At 33.1% G+C, this 24,537-nt stretch overlaps 1 protein-coding gene across 3 annotated transcripts in view; it reads right to left on the bottom strand.

Moving 5' to 3' along the window:
* The window catches only part of p115 (General vesicular transport factor p115), a 56,799-nt gene that overhangs the window by 1,507 nt on the left and 30,755 nt on the right, over nt 1-24,537 (bottom strand). For 2 of the 3 annotated variants that reach the window (XR_013882729.1, XM_080172868.1), the window contains exons 22-34: nt 22,695-22,803; nt 22,127-22,206; nt 9,550-9,633; nt 9,232-9,294; nt 8,609-8,707; nt 8,040-8,174; nt 7,574-7,713; nt 7,225-7,312; nt 4,313-4,390; nt 3,949-4,010; nt 3,162-3,302; nt 2,600-2,687; nt 757-851 (exon numbers count right to left, since the gene is read on the bottom strand). Coding sequence is in view for 2 of the 3 variants with exons in the window: in XM_080172868.1 (XP_080028994.1) it covers nt 762-851; nt 2,600-2,687; nt 3,162-3,302; nt 3,949-4,010; nt 4,313-4,390; nt 7,225-7,312; nt 7,574-7,713; nt 8,040-8,174; nt 8,609-8,707; nt 9,232-9,294; nt 9,550-9,633; nt 22,127-22,206; nt 22,695-22,803 (1,257 nt within the window). In the remaining variant the exon portion in view is untranslated. The remainder of the gene's footprint in view (nt 1-756; nt 852-2,599; nt 2,688-3,161; nt 3,303-3,948; nt 4,011-4,312; nt 4,391-7,224; nt 7,313-7,573; nt 7,714-8,039; nt 8,175-8,608; nt 8,708-9,231; nt 9,295-9,549; nt 9,634-22,126; nt 22,207-22,694; nt 22,804-24,537) is intronic. The other variant, XM_080172869.1, reaches the window with a different exon arrangement.

Here is a 24,537-nt window from a genome sequence, read left to right as displayed (position 1 = left end):
GTTACATAAAAGGCCTAAAAAAAACATCAAGATTCATAAACATATTATTTAACTTTGGCAAACTTAATGATTCAAATGAATCCGAGCCAAAATAAAAGTTTTCGCGGATTTCCAAGATTCGTGTTTTGTTCAAAAATAAGCGGATTCGGGCTTACATTCATTTTAATACCTTTATTGTCTTTTTTTCTAATTGTCCGATGAATAAAAAACGTAATCTATCTGTCCATCTGTATGCATTGATGTCTTACAATGTGTGTGTGAGTGATATAGCGTGTCAGGTCATAATATACTTAAGCTTAAACTGGCCATAACAGCCATAAAAAGTGTGTCATACTACTCTAGATGTGTGGATTCTTAAAAAAAAAACTTTTGCCTCATTAAAATTAGTGAGGCTCGCTAAAAATTTAGAGGGGATAATTTTACCTCACTATTTTAGTGAGGCAGTGAGCCAAAAAATTTTTTTAAGGATTCACCTCAGGAGTCTTATCTTCACAAACTATAAACTATGGCTTATCAAAAAACAGCTAAAACATAACTATACTAATTGACGTAGAATACACGTGGATAATATGGCAAAGGAAAAATCTAGGTTGCTATATCCCCTGTCATTTACTGGTTAGTTAGTCTATTCAGTAGAGGGGAGGTGATGAAGTGGTTGAAGGGGAAATCGTTATTTAAGCCAGTTGGTGTTTGACTTTATTTGAGAAGATGAAAATCTGGTGTAATAATTAAGTAATGATAAATCCATAACTATACCTCTGTCATGTAAGATCGTCATCTCCATTTTCGTCGTCCGACACTGGAACCTGGAAACCGCGTAATTGGCTCTTATACTTGACCATCTTTTCCTCCTTAATAATTACAATGTTAGTTTTGTTCAGTAAAATCTACTAAGTGGAAGATAAGTCATCGAAGAAAACTACGTAGATGTTTATTGTATTAAGCCAAATTTTTATTTACAAAGTACATTTAGAGCAAAAGGAACTATCCACGAACGAGAGCAAGTGATTCTAAGCACCTTCCAGCATTGATCTATAGTATTTTTTTTAGGGAATATACTAGGTTTATGTTTAATATTTGGTTTATCTGCTAAAAAGTTAGGTTTCACCATGGTTTTATATAAGTTCAAACTGTTTCTTAAAAGTTAAAAGCTTTGACACAAAAGTATATAATTTTGGATCTGGACAAAGTAGTTTCGGACAAAGTAGCTTCAGGACAAAGTAGCTTCTTAAGTAAATGTCCTGAAGCTACTTTGTCCGAAGCTACTTTGTCCAAGATCCTATAATTTTGATTAAAAATGTATATTTAGAAAAAGGGTTGGTAACTTGTAATATTATAAACAGTTTAATTTAAGTACTTTAAAACCATGGTAAAACCCAACTTTTAGTTGATAAACCAAATATTAAACATAAACCTAGTATATTCACTAAAAAATACTATAGGTCAATGCTGAGATGGGTTTTTGATAGAAGAATGCCGCGTTTTATTATGAAATTATTATGAAAATACCTCGTAGGATTTAAACAGAGTATACAACTTAGGAATTCAAAATTTTAAAATTATTATTTCAGCCATTTGTATAATCCTACAATATAAAGTAGTAAGGTCTTTTTGTCTAAAGCGTATGATCTCAGAAACTGTTGGTCTGAATTGGCTCTTCTTTTTATGGAAACTATATAAGTATCTTTGAGTGGTTTTAAGCTAATCTCCGACCTCAATAAAATATATGATAAAATCAGAGCTTTCAAAGTTTGTACTATAAACAATTTTGTCTGAAAAAAGAGCAGCATCAATTACCATTCTTACATGGAGCATAGAGAGTGTAGAAGGTTCCATAGAATATGACTTTTAATCTGGTAAGAAGTCATAATGTGGAATGTCTATAAAAATGTCTGTAGCTTAAGATTTAGATCATCGATTGAACTATCAATTTTATGGAAGCTTAGGTAACAAAGGTCTTGGGATGGTTTTAGACCTTTTATGTGCCCTACCTTAACGTTTTACCTACGAATACAAATCTCCTAGGTGCTAGGAGCGTAGCCCCAAGAGTAATTAAAATGAAATAAAAAAATGACGTCATACAATACAAATGACCAATGATTGGCCAATACACAGACTAAATTACCAATGGCAGGTCAGTATATATTTTAATTGATCAATGGTAAGCCTGTATACATCTTAATTGACCAATGGTAAGCCAGTATACATTTTAATTAACCAAGGGTAAGCCTGTATACATTTTAATTGGCCAATGGTAAGCCAGTGTATATTTTAATTGACCAATGGCAGGCCAGAATAACGTCATTTTTATAGGCAATATAAAAAGCTTCCATGACTATCTATCCCAGGTTTACCTTGTGTCTATTAAAGCTCTATAAAGTTGCATTAGTTAATATAAAGCAAAAATGGATTTAAGATTATTTATTTTTCTTCTATAAAAGCCGTACAAACAAAAGCGAAATAATTAAATAAATAGTTGTATACTCTGTTTGAATCCTACGAGGCATTTTCATAATAATTTCATAATAAAACGCGGCATTCTTCTTTCAAAAACCCATCTCTGGAAGGTTCTTAGAATCACTTGCTTAAATCATTATACCTGATCAGAAAGCATGACAAGTAGATCCTCTTGTTCACTTCTCAAATCCTCTAGAGCTACTTTACTGGCATTCAATTCTTCTGTCAACCTAGCATACAAAAAATATTAAAACATAAATAAAAATAGGTGAATTAATTATCTTTAAAAATCTATGACATTTAAAGGCTGCTAGGCGTTCTTATGCAGCTTAAACCGGTTTGCGTGTCTGACATCTACGTTCCGCTCTTTAGCAGCCTTTAATGCTCATAGATTTTTGCAGATAATCGTTACCAGAAACATTTTGACGTGAACTGCACAAAGATAATGATCAATAAACTGGTGTACAATACATCCCAAATAATAATACACAAAATTATCCCCTCTGTAGATTACAACTAGTGGTTGAAACGATTGAACACTCAACTTAATGAACCAACCAATCACAAAATTTAATAAAAGCCCTCAAAATTGTTGAGTCAACAAATAAAAAAAACGTTATTTAAAATTTTGGGGACTAGAGTAATAAACAGCCCTATATCCCATCCCTCCTTCCTTGCCATCTTTAATATCAATTTTTCTCTACCTTTCAATATCAGCATTAGTAGCCGCAGGTGTGGGGGCAGCAATAGGAACTTCAAGAGTATTTCTTTTTCTCTGTTTCATCTCATCCAGTTCTGCTCTCAGCCAAATCACCTCGGATTCTAGCTTACTAATGGTCTCCTGACTGAAATATTTATTTATTAAAATATTAGGGATGTTACATTTCTTAGCATGAATTTGAGCCTTTCTATATTCCAATTGTTTGCTTTGAGCTTATAAGAAAGTTTTGTTATCATTTTCAACAAATAGCAATAAGTGACAATTTTATAAACTTATTTCATTCAAATATTTTGAAACTTTAAAATCTGCAATTAATAAAAGAAGTATCAGTGTTTATATAACGTAAAAAACAGTTCGAACAAGCAGGTATAGTACAGAATATATACCTCTCCCCACCCCCCCTCCCCTACTATTATACAATAGCAGAATTCCGTGCCCAAACTAATTAGGTATAGTAAAATTAGACTATCCTAATCATAGAGTAGATGCAGGGGTGTTTTTTCAGAAAAAGATAAATTTTTTTCCACTGCTGCAATTTTTTATATTTTTCCAGAAAAGAAGGAGAAAAAAAGGAAAAAATATTTTTATATATCTTTACTTTATTCATACTATCCCCCCTCCCACATATTCTTTTATTTTTTTTCACCAAGGAGGGAAGAAAAATGTTTTCAGTTCTGTAAAATTTTACATTTTTCCCCATTTATCCCCCACCCCCTTCAGCAGGGTCAAATTTACAGAATATAATACACCCCTGAAACTTATTATCCTACCTCTTTTTGCTTCCATACTCTTTAGCATCTTCCATCTCATGTTTAACTTTGTATAATTCAGCCTAGGATTAGAAAACAAGGATGACAACATTGTTGGGCATGAAGATAAGAAATATTTGACAATTATCAGTGATTATGAGTAATGGATGATAATAAATAAAGAGATATCGTCTCAATGGGATTAGAACTTTAAAAACCTTAACAGACTATAGAAAGTACAGAAAAGGTCTTAGACAAGTTTTATTATACATACATTAAATCATCTATTCTTTCATGCATTCTCTTATAAACAAACTGGTTTTTTTTATGAAGACACAATTATTCATCAATCTATTAAGTCAAATAGGGTAAAAACCGGTTTTACCTCAGTTCTATCCCTTTCCTTAGCTAGCTCATCTAATTCGAATTGATGCATTTGTTTCAACCTCTCAATTTCTTTCTCCTAAATTATTTACATTGAAATAATGTTATGAGTATGTGTCAAATGCTATGGTGAGGTCTAAAATGCATAAATACATTTACTAGAATTCAAGAGATAGGACTAATGCAAAGATATTAAGGGATTAAAGGGATATGACAATGGAAGATAAAATTATGTACATCCATAATGTTTATAAACAATAAACATTCAATACCCCTATTATAGATTTAAACCATCATTGGCAAAAACGTTTCGACAATCTCCACATTAATCAGATTTCGTTCCAGAACAATAATGGTACCTTTTTCATGCAATGATAATGAATGATAAATTTTAAACATTCTTAAATTGTATAATAGTTATTTATCGTACCGTATTAAAAAATTTTCAGATTAAAGCAAGTTTTGTGAGCCCGTGGAGCCGAAGGCCATGGCTAACAAAACTGGTATTATTCTCATGATTTTTTTTATTATTCGTAGAAACATTTCTGTAATACGATGATATACATTTTTTTAGAATCGGTTCTAAACCAGCGTATACTAAAAAGTTTTGAAGCTATACTGAAAGGGAAATTAAAATGATCCATACACACCACTATCCTCTTATTGTGTCGACCCAAAATCCAACCACACTAGAAATAAAAAATGCTTAAACATGCCAATGATCACTAGTCGTACACAGCTAGCTTAAGCCAGGTACAGGTTTACCTGAGCACGCCAAAGAAACTGACTAGCAGGGGTGTTCTAGGAAGGTATTGTGAGTTCATAACCACTCTTACTTAAGTCGTAGCTGTAGCTTCCCTACTATGATTTTTTTTCAAAATACATTTTCTTGGCTGCTGGGTTTCAATTTTTCTTTCATGAAATGAATTGTTTGTTTCAGTGAGCTAGTTTACAAAGTTTAAAGAGCAAATCTATCTGTTAACTGGATATCTCAGTCATATAATCCAATCCATCAATGAAAAATGATATAAGAATTCATATTCTTTTACTAATTATAAAATTTTAAAGTAGATACTTTCAAGGTTATATAATTTACATTTAGGCTAATAAACCATCCTTATTTTTAATTTAATTGATGAAAGCAATGATAAAAGCCTGGTGAATATGTATCAGATTGTCCCAGAATATTTCTGAGACAATTCTGAAACACCTAGTATATTTTTAATTTCTCTACTGCAAATTATATCTTTGAAGTCAAAGATAAATAGGATTATTTTATACTTAATCATCTAAACTATAATATGTCTGAAACAAGTAAACTGAAATAATCATAACACAACAAGAACAAACTTCTTAGTAGAAATTATATTTTGATTTATTCAAGCCTTCTCAATTTTGATCATTTAAGAGTTACTGACTGGTAATATCAGTACATGTTTAACAATAGATCAGATAATTGACTCAAATTACATTGATAATGTATACCAGAACCAATTTCTTGTTGGTTGAACAAATTATTAAAGAAGGTCTCTTCTTTTTTAAAATCTGATAAACTAATTCAGATGATCTATACAGACCTGCATTTTTCTATCTTTGGAATCTTGCAGTCAAACAAATATTACAATTGCATTTCTGCTCCGTTTTATCATCTGAACAGGTACTTCTTTGCAGAATAAGATCTTTATTATTAGGCTAGCAAGTAATTCAGTTAAATTACCAGTATTTTTTGGCAGTACTTAAGATATTTCAACAAGTACTGCATTTGCCAGTTAGAAACACAGGGTTGTTAATGTTATAGTTCACATTCACTAAATATACAGAAGCTCTCAAATGATTAGAATTGAGAAGGCTTGAATAAAGCAAAATATAATTTCTACTAAGAAGTTTGTTCTTGTTGTGTAGTATAGCTCTAACCGCGCGTTTTTTGAGAAATAAACATACCATGTAAACTATTTCAGTATCACCTACTCTCATTATTTTTTTTGTCACAATGGACACAGACCATGCCATAATTGCCTGTTAGTGTAAGGATTTTTTCAGTTTACTTGTTTCATATTATAGTTTAGATGATAAGTTTAAAATAATCTCATCTATCTTTGAAGATATAATTTGCAGGCTTGAATAAATCAAAATATAATTTCTACTAAGAAGTTTGTTCTTGTTGTGTTATGATTATTTCAGTTTACTTGTTTCAGACATATTATAGTTTAGATGATTAAGTATAAAATAATCCTATTTATCTTTGACTTCAAAGATATAATTTGCAGTAGAGAAATTAAAAATATACTAGGTGTTTCAGAATTGTCTCAGAAATATTCTGGGACAATCTGATACATATTCACCAGGCTTTTATCATTGCTTTCATCAATTAAATTAAAGATAAGGATGGTTTATTAGCCTAAATCTAGATTATATAAACTTGAAAGTATCTAATTTAAAATTTATAATTAGTAAAAGAATATGAATTTTTTTATTATTTTTCATTGATAGATTGGATTATATGACTAAAATATCCAGTTAACAGATAGATTTGCTCTTTAAACTTTGTAAACTAGCTCACTGAAACAAACAATTCATTTCATGAAAGAAAAATTGAAACCCAGCAGCCAAGAAAATGTATTTTGAAAAAAATCATAGTAGGGAAGCTACAGCTACGATTTAAGTAAGAGTGGTTATGAACTCACAATACCTTCCTAGAACACCCCTGCTAGTCAGTTTCTTTGGCGTGCTCAGGTAAACCTGTACCTGGCTTAAGCTAGCTGTGCGTAATAATAAAACATCTCCTATAAATCTTCCATCCGATTGTAAGGAAAAATCCATATAGTGACGGCCATCCTACTACTTTATATACGGGTGATACTAAACAACCATGCAATAAAATTAAAATACTACCAAAAACAAATAAAATGACACCTTAATTTCGTTGTTGAGTTTAACATCGGAGGCTTTAGCTCTTTTTTCAGCTTCCAACTCCAGAGAGGTTTTAAACATGTCTTCAAACCTAGGATGGATAGATAGATAGAAAATGGATAGATAGATAAGAGAGAAATAGATAGAATGAAGATGAATAGATAGTAAGATAGAAGATGGATAGATAGATTGAAGATGGGTAGATAGATAGGAGATGGATAGATAGATATGAGATGGATAGAAAAATAAAAAATGGATAGATAATAAAGACAGGATAGATAGATAGATAGATAGAAGATGGACAGATAAAAACTACATAAAATGGCGTCTATATCAACAAAATTTCCATTACCTGTCTCTTTCTTTGGGGGAGTGTAGTGGCATACTGTTCTTCAACTTCAGAAGCTCTGCATCTTTCTTCATGATTAGACCTCTCAGCACATCCAGCTGGTTGCGTAGCATCTCATTGGTCAGAGCCTCAGCTGTTTGCGACTTAATAGTTGATTGTTATTATTTGGTAATATATTTAAAGGAATCAGGGAATGTAAAAATTTTGCCTGAGCAAATAATCTATAAATTAAATACAAAATAGAATTAAGTCTTTCGATAGTTCATCCCTGAAGATTCCGCTAATCTAAAAAATTGCTGATACCCCCAAACGCCCACCAAAATTGAAAATAAAGGAGTCGTTTGATATCAGATTTATTATCTTTGATTTCAGCTCAAAATAAACTAATTAACATGTATATGATGTGGTGATATTGTACGGCCAAATCCTTGGTTGAAGAGTAGCTGCGATCCTAAAAAAAACGGCTTACCCCAGCTTCTTTGGTCTGTGGGTTGCCATTTACAACGGGAACAGTACTAGGAGGTGTTTCTTCGTTCAGCCTCGCTTCCAACTCTTGGATATATTCGTCCTGGTTTAATACTTCCTTCTTTAGAGATTCTATCTCCTGAATAAATAAATATATAGTCACATGGATGAATTGCTAGCCCTACCTGCATATACATTACACGTCCTTGTAAAAAATTCTGTATTATAAATAAGATGAATATATTTAAGTTGAATAGTTTTTAATATTTCTTATTGTCTCGTAAGAAAAAACATTAGGTATAAGGAATTTTCCATAATTGCTTCAAAACCGCTGGATTAGAATCGGTTCTCAAACATTCTGAAAAATCATGTATAGCATCGTATCACAGACAATTTTTCAAATCATAAAATTTATCCTACCAGTTTTTATTCAAGGCCTTCGGCCCCTCGTGGCTAACAACATAGTTTTAATTTTTTTTTTATTTTGATTTCCGCGGAAAGCTAGCTATCTATAATACGATGCGATGAATAACAATTGTTAAACCAATTTTTTCACCCAAATTGTTAACTAACCTGTATAAGCTCAGCTGATTGTGTAAGCTGTTGTACTTGACCTGTCCCATCTAAGGAAGGTGGTGTACCGACTGTATTTGTAGTATTTATTGCTTGAGCCTAGATGGATATACAATATTTGTAGATAGATATAAAAAGATGTAGAATGTACAGTACATGGATAAAGAGGAAAATTTTTCGTTAATTTAGCTTGCTAACATGGAACTCGTTTATATAGTAAGAAGGGTAGGGGATGGGTTAAAAGGCGTGGAACGAGGGGAATCGTTATTTTAGCCCGAAGCAAGTTGCACTTTTTTAGAGAAAAGAAAAATCTGGTGCAAAATCTAAGTAATAACATATCCATTTAGATATAACAAGATAAGTTTTCATAAAAACTTTGCATTTGAAAAAATCGTAGTTTTCCTTACGCGTATAGACATAGAAAAATATTGTAAATGTGTGAAAATGCAGAATGACAGGTTTTGTCTGGAGACCCTTGGTTTGGAGGTCCTTATTATTGTCGGATAAAAATAAACTGTTACCGTTATAATCATATAGTACAATAGGTAGATTTTATTAAATAAAACAAATGTTAAATGACAACAAGATAAGTAGGTCCATAGATTGATATATTTATTACTGACCTGTAATATTGCATTCTGATCCCTTAGCAGCTGAAAATTTTTGTTTACTTCTTCATACTGGGCCTAAAATGTGTATTTAATGAAAAAGGTGCTATGGTTCTCCTGTATATTGTAGCTTTTCATAGATCATGGGAAGGTGTATGTAATTGTATAACTATTTTTGTGAGGGTATCATTCAGCAATGAGCATCCTCCCAAAAGAAATCGCCCAAAGTAAAAAAGTTTTAGGCCTAGGGTAGACTTCCCTCAGCTCCCGTTACCTCAAGTGCCCTTAGATGCCTCTAGGGGGCATATCCGCTAGCAATAGATAAATTAATACCTGTAATCGTTTATATTCTGCATCATATTGAATATTTGCCTCAACATAATCCTTAATCTTCTGATCTTGATCTCGAATAAACGCCTAAAAATTACAGGATGTCTGTTCGTGTGTAGCTTTACAGTGAATCTTTCTAATAGTCAAGAAAAGGTTTAAAACAAATTTTGGGGAGGTTAGATTAACTCTCCTGATAGGAATCGCTCCTGAAAAAAAAATCCCCCCCCCCAAAAAAAAATTGAAAATGGAAGGTTGACTTACTCTCCCTCTTTTCTTAAGTGCCTTTAGAGGCATCTAGTAGCGAAGCTGCTAGTTAATATAAAATTAGTAAAAAACACTTAATAATCATCTATAATCAGAAAGAAAGGGGACAATGGACCTCCCACTTAAGTGCCTCTAGGGGCTACTAGGATCGAGGGGTCATTAAACTGTAAAAAAAAAACTTCTAGTTCTAACATGTGTTAACTTCAGGAGGGTCATGTTACTGTTTAATCATGATTAAATTGTACAAAGTACTTAACAGTGTTCAAACTTTCCACAAAACGTAATATAAGGATAATTTTGTTCATAATTGGGAGTGACTTTAATTCATCGTTCATTGCCATACCCCTTAATACTATTCAATTGGCTAGTCAAGCTTACATTTTAAACTTGTAGGTTTTGTGGGTTTTTTCCCTTATTTTCCTTATATTAATAAATCACCTTTTCCTGTAATGAGTTGCGTAAAACTATAACATAAGATCTTAATTAATATTAAAAAAGATACGCAAAAAGCAGATGTATAATTTTCATGAACTCATAATTTTCCTAGATTAAAACATTAGGTAATAAGATTTCTTTTTAAAAGTTTAATTTATTATACTAATGAAATCATTAACGTAAAATTTTGCTTGAAAAGTAGGTAATATTAAAGGAATTTCTTTTACAGTTTTTAAAGGGGAATATTCACCAATTTACATACGTGCATTACTTGGGTTTTCATCACCCAAACATCACCGAAGACTGGCCATTGATAAACGTGACACGTGATCATAAGCGTAGCTATGAACATTTTTTCACCATGAATATTAGGTTCCCAGATAACAAAATATTCACTTATTTTATCATTTAATCATAAAATAATACTTGTTATATCTTAATTTTACTTCATGGAAAATCTGTAAATTTACTTTTAATTCTTGTTCATTTTTCAAGCATGGATCTTCATTTTAAAAGCGTTGATCTTCATTTTAAAAGCGTTGATCTTCATTTTTTAAGCGTGGATCTTCATTTATTAAGCATGGATCTTCATTTATTAAGCGTGGATCTTCATTTTTTAAGCGTGGATCTTCATTTTTTTAAGTGCATATCTTCATTTTTTTAGCGTGTACCTTCATTTTTTAAGTGCCAATCTTCATTCTTTAAGCATCAATATTCATGTTTTTAGCGTCAATCTTTATTTTAAAAGCATGTATCTTCATTTTTTAAGCATGGATCTTCATTTTTTAAGCGTGGATCTTCATTTTTTAAGCATCAATCTTCATTTTAAAAGCACCAATCTTATTTTTTAGGCGTCAATCTTAATTTTTTAAGCAGCAATCTTAATTTTTTAGCATGTATCTTCATTTTTTAAGCATGTATCTTCATTTTTTAAGCATGTATCTTCATTTTTTAAGCATGTATCTTCATTTTTTAAGTATTAATCTTCATTTTAAAAACATGGATCTTCATTTTTTAAGCGTAGATCTTCATTTTTTTGCGTGGATCATAATTTTTTAAGCGTCAATCTTCATTTTTTAAGCATGGATCTTCCTTTTTAAAGTGTAAATCTTCATTTTTTGCGTGTATCTTCATTTTTTAAGTATCAATCTTTATTGTAAGTGTGTATCTTCATTTTTTAAGCATGGATCTTCATTTTTTTAGCGTAGATCATCATTTTTAATCATGTATCTTCATATTTTAAGCATGTATCTTCATTTTTTAAGCATGTATCTTCATTTTTTAAGCATCAATATTCATATAAAAAATGTGAATCTTCATTTTTAAGGCGTGGATCTACATTTTTTAAGCATCAATCTACATTTTTTAAGCATCAATCTTCATTTTTTAAGCATCAATCTTCATTTTTTTAGCGTGATTCTTCATTTTATAAGCGTTAATCTTCATATTAAAAGCAAGAATCTCAATTTTTTAAGTGTGGATCTTCATTTTTGAAGCGCCAATCTTCATATTTTAGCGTGTATCTTCATTTTTAAAGCATGTTTCTTCATTTTTAAAGCATGTATCTTCATTTTTAAGCATCAATCTTCATATTAAAAATGTGGATCTTCATTTTAAAGCATGGATCTACATTTTTTAAGCATCAATCTTAATTTTTTAAGCGTCAATCTTCATTTTCTTAGCGTGTATCTTGATTTTTTTAGTGTCAATCTTCATTTTTTTAGCTGGTATTTTAATTTTTTAAATGTTGATCTTCATTTTTTTTAGCATGGATCATCATTTTTTAAGCATCAATCTTCATTTTTTAATTGTGGATCTTCATTTTTTAGCGTGGATTTTCATTTTTTAATCATAAATCTTCATTTTTTTAGCATGGATCATCATTTTTAAAGCTTCAATCTTCATTTTAAAAGCATGAATCTTCATTTTAAAGCGCCAATCTTCATTTTTAGGCGTCAATCTTCATTTTTTAAGCAGCAATCTTAATTTTTTAGCGTGTATCTTTATTTTTTAAGCATGTATCTTCATTTTTTAAAGGAAGCCTGCAAGAAATACCACGCTTTAACTGCTGAAAGACTGCCACAAGTAGACCAAATACCCCAAATTTGAAGCCTTCATCTTCTATAACAAAAAAGTTCTAGGCATTTTAAAATGACATTTTATATACAATGAAAATTTTGAAAGAATTGCAGTGCTAATGTTAGAAATTTTGAAATTAAACTACGTGGCCTAGAAACAAAATTATAAGCTTATTTTTGTCATAAATTTAGGCAACCAGTAACTAATTATATTTTTACAATAAAAATACCCATTTTTATATTCAAAATCATCAAAAAAAATTAAGTTTAACTTGCGTTGAACCGATTGTACTGTAGCCAATCAGAAGGTTGAATCAGCTAAACAACCAATCACAGCTGAGCTTGTCTTAGTTTCCCCCTTTGTTTCCGTTTGATTTTCGTTTAAAAATGCAATTTAAGTCGAATTTTTTTCATGGATTTTGACTATGAGATGTCGTGTTTTTATTGTAAAAATGTAATCAGTTACCTGCAATCTAAGTTTCTGACAAAGATAAAGTCATAATTTTGTGTCTAGGCGACGTAATTTAATATTTTCTTTTATAAGCATTGTAAATCTTTCAAAATTTCCTTGTACATAAAATGCTATTTTGAAATGCCTAGAACTTTTTTGTTATTGAAGCTGAAGGCTTTAAATTTCGGGTATTGGGTCTACTTGTGGCAGTCTTTCAGCAGTTAAAGCGTGGTATTTCTTGCAGGCGTCCTTTAAGCATGTATCTTCATTTTTTAAGCATTATTCTTCATTTTAAAAACATGGATCTTCATTTTTAAAGCATGGATCTACATTTTTTAAGCGTCAATCTTCATTCTTTAGCATGGATCTTCATTTTAAAGAATGTATCTACATTTTCTAAGCGTGGATCTTCTTTTTTTAGCGAGGATCTTTATTTTTTAAGCGTGGATCTTTATTTTATAAGCGTGTATCTTCATTTTTAAAGTGTGTATCTTCATTTTTTAAGCATGGATCTTTATTTTCTAAGTGTGGATCTTTATTTTCTAAGTGTGGATCTTTATTTTCATTTTTTAAGCATGTATATTCATTTGAAAGGCATGTATCTTCATTCTTAAAGAATGTATCTACATTTTCTAAGCGTGGATCTTCTTTTTTTAGCGAGGATCTTTATTTTTTAAGCGTGGATCTTTATTTTATAAGCGTGTATCTTCATTTTTAAAGTGTGTATCTTCATTTTTTAAGCATGGATCTTTATTTTCTAAGTGTGGATCTTTATTTTCTAAGTGTGGATCTTTATTTTCTAAGTGTGGATCTTCATTTTTAGAAGTGTATCTTCATTTTAACAGTGTGCATCTTCATTTTTTAAGCATGGATCTTCTTATTTTAAGCATGTAAATTCATTTTAAAAGCATGGATCTTCATTTTCTAAGCGTGGATTTTTAAAAGATATTAAAAAAATTTCTGACACAAATTAAGATTTTTAAAGTCAATTTTACTGATTACAATTACAGATTTGCCATAGAGTAAAATTAATATATAAAAAGATTATTTAATAATTTAAATGATAATGCAAATGAATACATTTTTTTATCTTTGAACATGATATTACAGGTGTAAAAAGTTTATTGCAATGATTATGATAGCCTGTCAGTTTAATCTTTGGCCACAACTTCAGAGGTTGTATTACAAGCTGTGTCTTTTCTATTACAAGTCTTTTCTCTTGAAAGTTGTGTCTTTTGTGAGGCCAGAATCCACAAAAGACAGAGCTTGTAAGAGAATAGACACGACTTGCAATCACAAAAGACAGAGATTGTATTACAAGCTGTGTCTTTTCTCTCTCAGTGCCTTGATACCCTGGCGAAGACTAGACGTCGATATCTCCACCCTTACTCCCGTAGTAGAGCGCCAAAGACGAGGAACCAGCACGAGCCTGAGTGTCAAACACTATACAGCAGTCAAGCTGCCCTTAAGAGCGAGAAAAGTGGTGGCGAGGGTTGACAAAATGGGTCCAGCTCAGGCCACAGATGAGCTACAGAAATTATTTTGGTGTCTATGGATTCGTTTTGAGATTCTACTAGCAGTTACCATTTGAACTCATAGTTTTAAGTCACTCTGTGCCCCAAAGTCAGGCAACCTTAACCGGTAGAAGGAGCGACCCAATTTGAAAAAGTTATTAATAAAAGATGCTCTAAATGCTGTCAAGAATGTCCACACCAAGTTTGGTGTTGATATCTTAACCCTACATCTGCTAGAAGTACGCCAAAGACCGTATACCAGAGCAAGTATACAGTAGTCTACTTGACTAAGGAATGGTGTTTGATAAGGCAAAAAGTGTCAAGAATGTCCACACTAAGTTTGGTTTTCATATCTCAACCCTAGCTCTGCTGGTAGACTGCCAAAGACGAGGTACCGGAGCGAGTATATGGGTAAGTCAGTTTAACTACTGTATAGCATTTGACACTAGCGCTCGTATTGATACCTCGACTTTAGGAGTCTACCAGGCAGCCTAGAGAAGACTTAGCATAACCAAACTTGGTACAGGGCACCCTTAGGCATCAGAGAGCATATCACATATCAGAGAGCACTTAGGGCGCCCTGAACTGTGGTACCCCAAAACTTGGATTCCGGTATCTTGACTTTAGGGTTTAAGTTCCCTCTAGAGTGACACCAGACCCCTATTATGGTCCGGAAAGCTGTTCAGCTTGTCAAGACGAGTCTTTAGAGTACTTAAACTCATTTCTAGCTTGACGGAGAGTGGAGTTATGAAGATTCTACCATACGCAACCCATCTCAGCAGGACGGGAGTAGTAACTGCAGATCCGGAAAACAAGTGCAAGTCACCATATGCAGGGTTGTCATTTTGGGCGGGCGGTTTTGGGCCGCCCAATATAAGGTCCTTTTGGGCAGTTTCGGCATCCCTCTTTTGGGGGAGGAGAAAAAGGGGAGGGGGTGAAAAAAAGAGGGGAGGGCGGGCCTATTTTTTGGGTGATATTCACTATTATATAAATTAGTAAGCTTTTTTTTGTATCTAGAGAAGGATTTCATTAACCGCTGAACTGATATGGTTCTTCTTTTCAGTGAAGGATCTTGCTAACCACTAAACCGATATGGTTCTCCTATACAGTGGAGCTTTTATAGGTCCTGAGATGGTTTTAGGCTATTTTATTTAAAATAATAAGTTTCGGTATGATTTAAGGCTATTTTGCTGCCTTCTCATAACATTAAAGAAAATTTTCGAGGAGTAAAACTCAATATAAAATATAAATACTTATCCAGGGTCCAGGGAGGTTCTGTATTGTCATTGTTAATTTAAGGTTTACCATATATTTTCTGAGTACAGTCCTTTTGGGCAGATATGGGCACTAGGGCGGGTACATATCGGAATTAGACAAAGAGGAGATGTGCAACAGATAAAACTTAAATAAATTTTCTGACTGTAAAAGAATTTTAACAAATTGATATTTAGAATGCAACCACTTAAAAATGTATTTCATTAATAAAAAAATATGCAAAGACGACAATCAAGTACTCTTTACTTATTATCTCAGTTCCTAGTAGTGCTAGAGGGCTAAATTTTTTTGTGCATTTCCCCAGTTATATAATAAATTTTCGACTATAAGTCAGTCCAAGTCATATTTTGCTTCTTTATCCTTTATTTACCAACGACCAGACATACAATTGTATAGCTATTTGTCAATCAGAGTAAAAATATCATTGAATCAGAATTATGGCTTCATGGTGATCCTTGGAAAGGCCTTGAGGAGTAGAATCAGGAACTTTTGTCCGTTTCAAAATATCTCATTCTTAGCCTTAGAAATGACTAAAAAACCACCATTTTCAAAGGTTTATTGAGAATTGTCCAACTTGTAGAGGTTTTTTGAGATTTTCTCAGGCTAGGAACGAGATTTTTTGAAACGGTCAAAAGTTCCTGATTCTGCTCCTCAATGCCTTTCCTGGGAGCACCATGAAGCCATAGTTCAGATTCAATAAATTTTCGACACCCATTTACAAATAGCTATACAATTGAATGTCTGGTCGTCACCGTAGACTTATGATAAATTTTAAATCATCCAGAGGTGTATTGTACTCATAAAATTCATTTGCAGATCCCCGCTTTGGTCTCAGAAAAAAAAATGTCCAAATCGACCCCACCCTAATAGGCACCCTCTGTTTTGGGGGGTAAAAAAAGGGGAGTGGGTAAAAAAGAGGGGGATGGGGCGGGCATATTTTTTGGGTGATATTAACTATTTTATAAATTAGTAAGCTTTTTTTTGTATCTAAAAAAGGATTTTGCTAACCGCTGAACCGATATGGTTCTCCTTTCTAGTGGAGCTTTTATAGGTCCTTAGATGGTTTTAGGCTACTTTATTTCTAATAATAAGTCTCAGTATGGTTTTAGGCTATTTTATATCCTTTTTATATGCTTTTTAAGACATTTGCCCTAAAAGAGTGCCCAAAACCACTTTTGAGCGCCCAAACCCCTTTTGAGCATTGGGCCGCCCAATATCATAAAAAGTGCCCAATATGACAACCCTGACCATATGGGCTACAGTTGAGCTAGAACAGTGTCTATGGAGAGCTCTTGGCATTCTGAAGAGATAACTCGACACATATGGTAGTCTAAAGTCACTCTAGAGGGTACTTAGGGCGCCCTGAAGACACTGGTAGTCAATCTGAAGGGTGCTGCCAGCCTAGCACCAAATCCAAGTCTTGACTTTGGCAAGCCACAAGTCAGGCTACAGTTGAGATATCGACCTCTAGTCTTTTGTATAGTGTCTGTTAGGCATCTGACTATCATCTCCTAGCTTATTAAAGTCATATCTCAAATAAGAAAATCGAGCAGGCCAAAGGCATTCAATCTTAGTTTTGGGTCCATTGAGATGATTTATGATGATTTTTAGAACAAAATGATTTTTGATGAAAATCAATGATTTTTTCATGCCTTACCATTTTTGCCAAAAATGGCCATTTTGGAGGGTTTTTGTAAAAGTGCTGTAAAACGCATCAAAGTTGAGATAATGACTTCAAATTTGATACAGATACTCTTGAGCATTTGTCTGAGCACCTCCTAGCTCAGACACAGCTCAGCTTGGGAAGTCTCTAGTCCAACTTTCAAGGGGAAGGTGCCCCCCCAAAGTTGGTGACTAAAAATCTCAAAATCTGGGTTTTGGGTCAAAATTTTGACATTGTGATTTTTTTATCTAATATGAACCAGCATAGTCCCCTGACACCAAAAAAAACCTTTGAAAGTGGTTTTGGTTGCCTAGAACTGATTCTATGGGCCAAAAAATTCGTACAAGAACTCAAATTTTGGAAATTTCTCAGTTCTCGTCTTTGGGGGTCACTAACCCCCCTAAGGAGTCAAAAATTGTCCAAAAGGCTTTTTATAAAAGTTGTTCAGCTTGCCATGATGAGCATTTAGAGTACTTAAAACGGCAGTTACCATTTGAACCCATAGTCTAAAGTCACTCTAGACCTTAGGGTACCCTGAAAATGATAGGCTGACATAAGGATTTCCAAGATTTCAGCTTAGAGTTCTCGGTTTGACTACAGTTGTCTGAGAGGGCACTTTACTTTAATGTGATATGATCTATTATGCCATTAGATACCACATACGAAGTTTGGTTAAACTGAGTCTACTATAGGCAGCCTAGTAGACTCCCAAAGACGAGGAACTGAAGCGAGCCTACTAGTAGTCACCTTGACTAAGGAATGGTGTTCAATAGAGCGAGAAAAGTGGCAGTGAGGGTTGACAAAACGGGTCTAGCTTAGGCCACAGATGACATACAGAGATAGTTTTGGTGTCTACGAAGAGCTTATAGGATTCTACTAGCACACAAGAATGTCCACACCAAGTTTGGTGTTGATATCTCAACCGTACCTCTGCTGGTAGAGCGCCAATGACGAGGTACTGGAGCAAGTACGGTATAGTAGTTGTGTATACAAGGGAGAAGGTAGGGAGCAAAAAAGCGCTACCAAGGGTTGACAAAACAGGTCTAGCTCAGGCCACAGATGAGATATAGAAATACTTTTGGTGTCTATGAATTCGTTATGAGATTCTACTAGTAGTTACCATTTGAACCCATAGTCTAAAGTCACTCTAAGTACTCGTACAGGTGCCCCAAAGTCAGGCAACCTTAACTGGTAGAAGGAGTTGACCCAGCTTAAACTTGCTATAATAAAAGATGCTCTAAATGCCGTCAAGAATTATCTCAACCCTACCCCTGCTGGTAGAGCGCCAAAGACAAGGTATCGGCGTGAGTACGGTATAGGGGTTGCGTACATGGGGGATAGGGTTGGGAGTGAGAAAAGCACTACCGAGGGTTGACAAAATGGGTCTAGCTCAGGCCACAGATAAGATACAGAAATTCCTTTGGTGTATATAGATACCATTTGAACCCATAGTCTAAAGTCACTCATAAGGGTGCCCCAAAGTCAGGCAACCTTAACCGGTAGAAGGAGTGGACCCAGCTCAAACTTGCTTTAATAGAAGATGCTTTAAATGCCGTCAAGAATGTCCATACAAAGTTATATCTCAACCCTAGTTCCGCTAGTAGTCTGCCAAAGAAGAGATACCAGAGCAAGTATACGGGTAGTCTGACTTACAGTCAGCTTGACTACGGTATAGGGTTTGACACTAGCGCTAGTGCTGGTACCTCGTCTTTGGCGCTCTACTACAGGAGTAAGGGTTGAGATATCAATGTCTAGTCTTCGCCAGGGTGTCAGTCAGGCATCTGGTAGTACTCCCCTCGCTTTGGGTGCCGGTATCTCAACTATCAAGACACAGAGAGAAAAGACAGAGCTTGTAAGACAAAAGACACAGCTTGTAAGAGAAAAGACAGAGGTTGTATTACAAGCTGTGTCTTTTCTCTTGCAAGTTTTGTTTTTCTAATACAAGCTCTGTCTTTAGTGGATTCTTGCCTTAAAAAAAGACACGACTTGCAAGAGAAAAGACAGAGGTTGTATTACTAGCTGTGTCTTTTCTCTTGCAAGTTTTGTCTTTTCTATTACAAGCTCTGTCTTTTGCGGATTCTGGCCTCACATGACTTGCAAGAGAAAAGACATGGCTTGTAATAGAAAAGACACAGCTTGTAAGAGAAAAGACAGAACTTGCAAAAACAGGTTCATTTGTGGTCCTGTCTTTTCTTACAATCTCTGTCTTTTCTCTTGCAAGTTGTGTCTTTTAAGAGGCCAAAATCCTCAAAAGACAGAGCTTGTAATAGAAAAGACACGAAAAGGTTGTATTACAGGCTGTGGCTTTTCTCTTGCAAGTTTTGTCTTTTGCAAGTCGTGTCTTTTCTATTACAAGCTCTGTCTTGTACAGACATTGCAAAGACACAGCTTGTAAGAGAAAAGACAGAACTTGCAAAAACAGGTCCTGTCTTTTCTTACAAGCTGTGTCTTTTATCTTGCAAGTTTTGTCTTTTGAGAAGCCAAAATCCACAAAAGACAGAGCTTTCAAGAGAAAAGACACAACTTGCAATCACAAAAGACAGAGGTTGTATTTCAAGCTGTGTCTTTCTCTTGCAAGTTTTGTCTTTTGAGAGGCCAAAATCCACATAAGACAGAGATTGTAAGAGAAAAGACACTTTTCTCTTACAAGCTCTGTCTTTTCTCTTGCAAGTCATGTCTTTTGTGAGTCCAGAATCTAGAAAAGACAGGGCTTGTATTACAACCTCTGTCTTTAGTGATTGCAAGTTTTGTCTTTTCTATTACAAGCTCTGTCTTTTGTGAATTTAGGCCTTTCAAAAGACAAAACTTGCATAGAAAAGACACAGCTTGTAAGAGAAAAGACAGAGCTTGTAAAAACAGGTTCATTTGCAGTCCTGTCTTTTCTTACAAGCTCTGTTATTTTGCAAGTTGTGTCTTTTGTAAGGCCAGAATCCACAAAAGACAGAGCTTGTAAGAGAAAAGACACGACTTGCAATCACTAAAGACAGAGGTTGTATTACAAGCTGTGTCTTTTCTAATACAAGCCCTGTCTTTTCTAGATTCTGGACTCACAAAAGACATGACTTGCAAGAGAAAAGACAGAGCTTGTAAGAGAAAAGACACAGCTTGTAAAAGACACTACTTGCAAAAGACAGAGCTTCCTAGGGGTAGGGGAACTACACCCCCATTGTACAATCATAAACAGGGTTATTTAAGTTGAGTGTTGAGTTGTAGTCAAATAATCTTATTAAGTTAGTTTTCTTAATGATAACCCATTGTATAATAATGAAATGGTCCATAATTAAGAACAGCTTGACTTAAGAAGAGCATTTGAATACAACATCTACCTAGGTCCTTTTTTTTATACGTGAAAAAAATTACACTTATATACGCCGGAAAAAATGAAGATCAAGGTCTTCATGAAGATCTTATTATTTTGGCATCACTGAAGATTTTGAAAAGTAATGCAGGTATGTCACCAAATATATTTGTTTAGATCTTGCAAATTAAAAAATAAACAAGAATTTAATCATGAAATATAAAATATACAATATCTACAGGGCGTTTAAAAAAAAACTGCGTTTTCCAAATTTGGGAAACAACCATTAGGAGTACAAAAAAAATAATTATATGTCAATATTCTCTATAAAAATATACATCGATATTGTTTCAGGTGTTTTTTAATATCTCTGAAAATAACGGCGCATTTAAATCATAAATATTTCAAAAGATGCGTATGATGCTTTTTTCTGGTAGAATTTTGTGCCTTAAGGTTGGTTATCAAAAAATTATTCACTTGAACACAACATCTTAATACGGCCAATACAATTTTCTACCAATTACACTAAAAATTGCATTTAAAATTCCCTCACTGAAAACAAATATTCAGTTTTTCTTTTTGTATACTTAAGAACCATGACTTTAAAAATTGCTCATGTTTGTAAATCCCCACCCCTCATTTATTCCTATAATCCTTTAATTTGATTGACAGGTTAAGATATAAACTCATAATTTATCCATAATTTGTAATTAAATGCTATAATAAAAAAAATTCAAACTTCAATAACTTTTTTGTCTTTAGAGATTTTTTTGTCAAATAAAAAGGAGTTTTTTTCTTTTTACTATAACCTACGTTATTAAAGAAGATTCTTTTACTGAAAATGCATCACAATCAAGAAATGTGAAAAAATGACAAATTGCAGTTTCTTAAAAATGCTTTTGTGAGGAGCTAAAAAGCATTTCACCTTTAAAACTCATTAAGGTACTTTTCTTATACCTTTTTCTAAATTAATATTGAAATTCTACGATTTTTTTTATACATAATAGAAGAGTTATTTTAATTTTTCTTGCACAACATTTTTCACATAAAGCATTTTTGGAAACTATGTACCTATCATAAAGGCCGTATTTTTAGAGATAATGAAAAACACCTGTTATAAATTTGATGTACTTTTTTACAGAGAATAAGGCCATATAATTGTTTTTTCTGTATTCCTTCAGGTTGTGTCAGAAAAACGGAAAACGCAGTTTTTTCTGAAACACCGTGTATATCTGTTGACAATGACATATATACATTTTTGTTTTTTTAGACTTAAGAAAAGCATTTGACAATGCATACATTTTAAGAGCTTGCTTATTGTTTTATCACGTTTTTTATATGAATTATGAAATATGCAATTTCCAAATAATTTGATGATATTTTTGTTCTTTAGACTTAATAAAGACATTTGACAGTGTATACATTGAAAGAGCTTACTTATTGTTTTTTGACTGCTTCAGTAAACAGAACTCTTGATATTAATGAACCAATCAATTGTACAAATGTTCAGATTCTTAAGAAAGAACTTTACACGATATTAAAGTATTAAGCCATATTGAAAACTCCTTAAATCTATTTTATAAAAAACCCACCAACATTTACCTTATAATTTTCGATAGCACTCTGGGCAGAGGCGTCAATTTGAGGGTTTCCATTCAGTAGAGACGCAGCTTTTCTATTCACTAAAAATGAAAAACTACATCAAATTACTACCTACCTATTTTGAGATATTTTTAAATAAGAACTTCAATTCCATTTTTTTAATATTCATTTTTATTTTTTGCTGTACTGTACATAAAGAACGCAATAAATATCAAGCTACGAATGATTAAAACTAATGTGAATTAACATAAATTAGAATAGAATAAAATTACACAATAATGGTTATTTGTCGCATAGTATTACAGACAGCTTTCCGCAGATATTAAAATGAAAAATCATAAGATTAAATTCAGTTTTGTTAGCCCCGAGGGGCCGAATGCCCGGCCTAACAATACTGGTATTAATATAACTATTTTTAGTTTAATATTCGTATAAAACTGACTATAATACGACACGATACATGAATTTTCAGTGTGGCTTAGAACCGTTTCTAATCAAGAGGATATTAATCGGTTTAAAAGCCAAACTGGATTAAAAATTATCTTTATCAATATAACTCTAAAAATACCTATAACTGTGGTAATATCATTATCAAGACTTCTAAACAGCTGACAGAACAGATTGTCGACTATAAGTTCATCAATACTTGAACACCGTAGCTGGGGACTTTTCAAAGCCTAAAAAACAATACTTATAAGCAAAGAAGTTCAAGCATCTTTTTAAGGGTTTGAGAAATTCACCTCTATAGTCCTCCACCCATAGAGGTTCCTGCTTTAAAGGGGGAGGAAGTTTTGACACATTTGCGTAAACAGTGAGTATAGGCTTTATCTTTGGACTGAGAGGGTAGGTTATAAGGGATAAAATCATACTTGTATGATGAATTTTCCCAAGTTTTAAGATTTTTTCAGGAGCTGCAGGCCTCCAGGTCCTCTCTGTACAGGTAAAAATAAAAAAAAATTTTTTTTTTGAAGAGTTAGAAGTCAACCTATGAAACAAAATATGCATATTTTTGAATGTTATTCACATATTTGAAGAAAAAAATGCATATTTTGTTTCATAAGTTGACTTCTAACTCTTCAAAAAAAATTTTTTTTTTCATTTTTACCTGTACAGAGACCACCTGGAGGCCTGGAGCTCCGGAACCTGGAGGCCTATCCAAAAAATGTTAAAACTTGGGTAAATTCATCATATAAGAATGATTTTATCCCTAATAACTTATCCTCTCAGTCCAAAGATAAAGCCTATACTCACTGTTTACGCAAATGTGTCAAAACACCCCCCTCCCTTGATATAGTATTTATTTAGTATTCCTGTGTTCTATTCAATAAATGTATATGTATAGATGTATAATCCGGACAAATACCTGGCCCACGTGGTCAGACCCTTTTCGTCTGCTAGCAAATTGCATTCTGTTCTTTTGTAGGGACTCGGCTGTGTTTATATTTCTAAAGCTATTATCTAATTTCAAAGTTCCCCAATACAAAATCGAGACAGGGTTTCCGCGCTGTTGGCATAGTTACATAAAGCCCGTGCCCACTCTATTATTTTATATATTACTAGCGGCTTCGCCCCTAGACTTGGGCCCCAAGAGGTTTGATAAAACCAAATTTTCGTATTTTAGATTTAAAATAAGAATGTAAAAAGGATCATGGAAAGAAAACAAAGTCATTCATAAATTAGGACAGAAGTCACCTTCCTAGGAAGGACATAAGTAGCCTTCCTTAAGTGAGAATTTCTTAGATGAAGGGCATAACATGCCTCCCTTAACAAAGATTTTGCAAGATTGAGGACATAAGTAGCCTCCCTTCACCTCACAAAACCTAGCTTTTTGATCCTTCACATAGCAAAATCTTGCATAAAATTGGTTTTTTGTCCTTCACAAAGCTAATTCTTGCAAAACATAGCAAATTCTTACAAAACATTAGCAAATTCTTGTAAAACATAGAAAATTCTTACAAAACATAGCAAATTCTTGCAAAACATAGCAAATTCTTGCAATACATAGCAAATTCTTGCAAAACATAGCAAATTCTTGCAAAACATAGCAAATTCTTGCAAAACATAGCAAATTCTTGGAAAATTTAGCTTTTCTGTCCTTCACATAGCTAATTCTTGCAAAACATAGCAAATTCTTACAAAACATAGCAAATTCTTGCAAAACATAGCAAATTCTTGGAAAATTTAGCTTTTCTGTCCTTCACATAGCAAATTCTTGCAAAACATAGCAAATTCTTACAAAACATAGCAAATTCTTGCAAAACATAGCAAATTCTTACAAAACATAGCAAATTCTTGCAAAACATAGCAAAATCTTGCAAAACATAACAAATTCTTGCAAAACATAGCAAATTCTTGGAAAACTTAGCTTTTTTTGTCCTTCACATAGCAAATTCTTGGAAAACTTAGCTTTT

Source organism: Acartia tonsa, chromosome 9 (assembly GCF_053477335.1).
Source record: "Acartia tonsa isolate MP-2025a chromosome 9, ASM5347733v1, whole genome shotgun sequence".
In the NCBI taxonomy this organism is placed as follows: domain Eukaryota; kingdom Metazoa; phylum Arthropoda; class Copepoda; order Calanoida; family Acartiidae; genus Acartia; species Acartia tonsa.
Note: the sequence above shows the minus strand (reverse complement) of the source record. Positions and strands in the feature narration are given on the sequence as shown.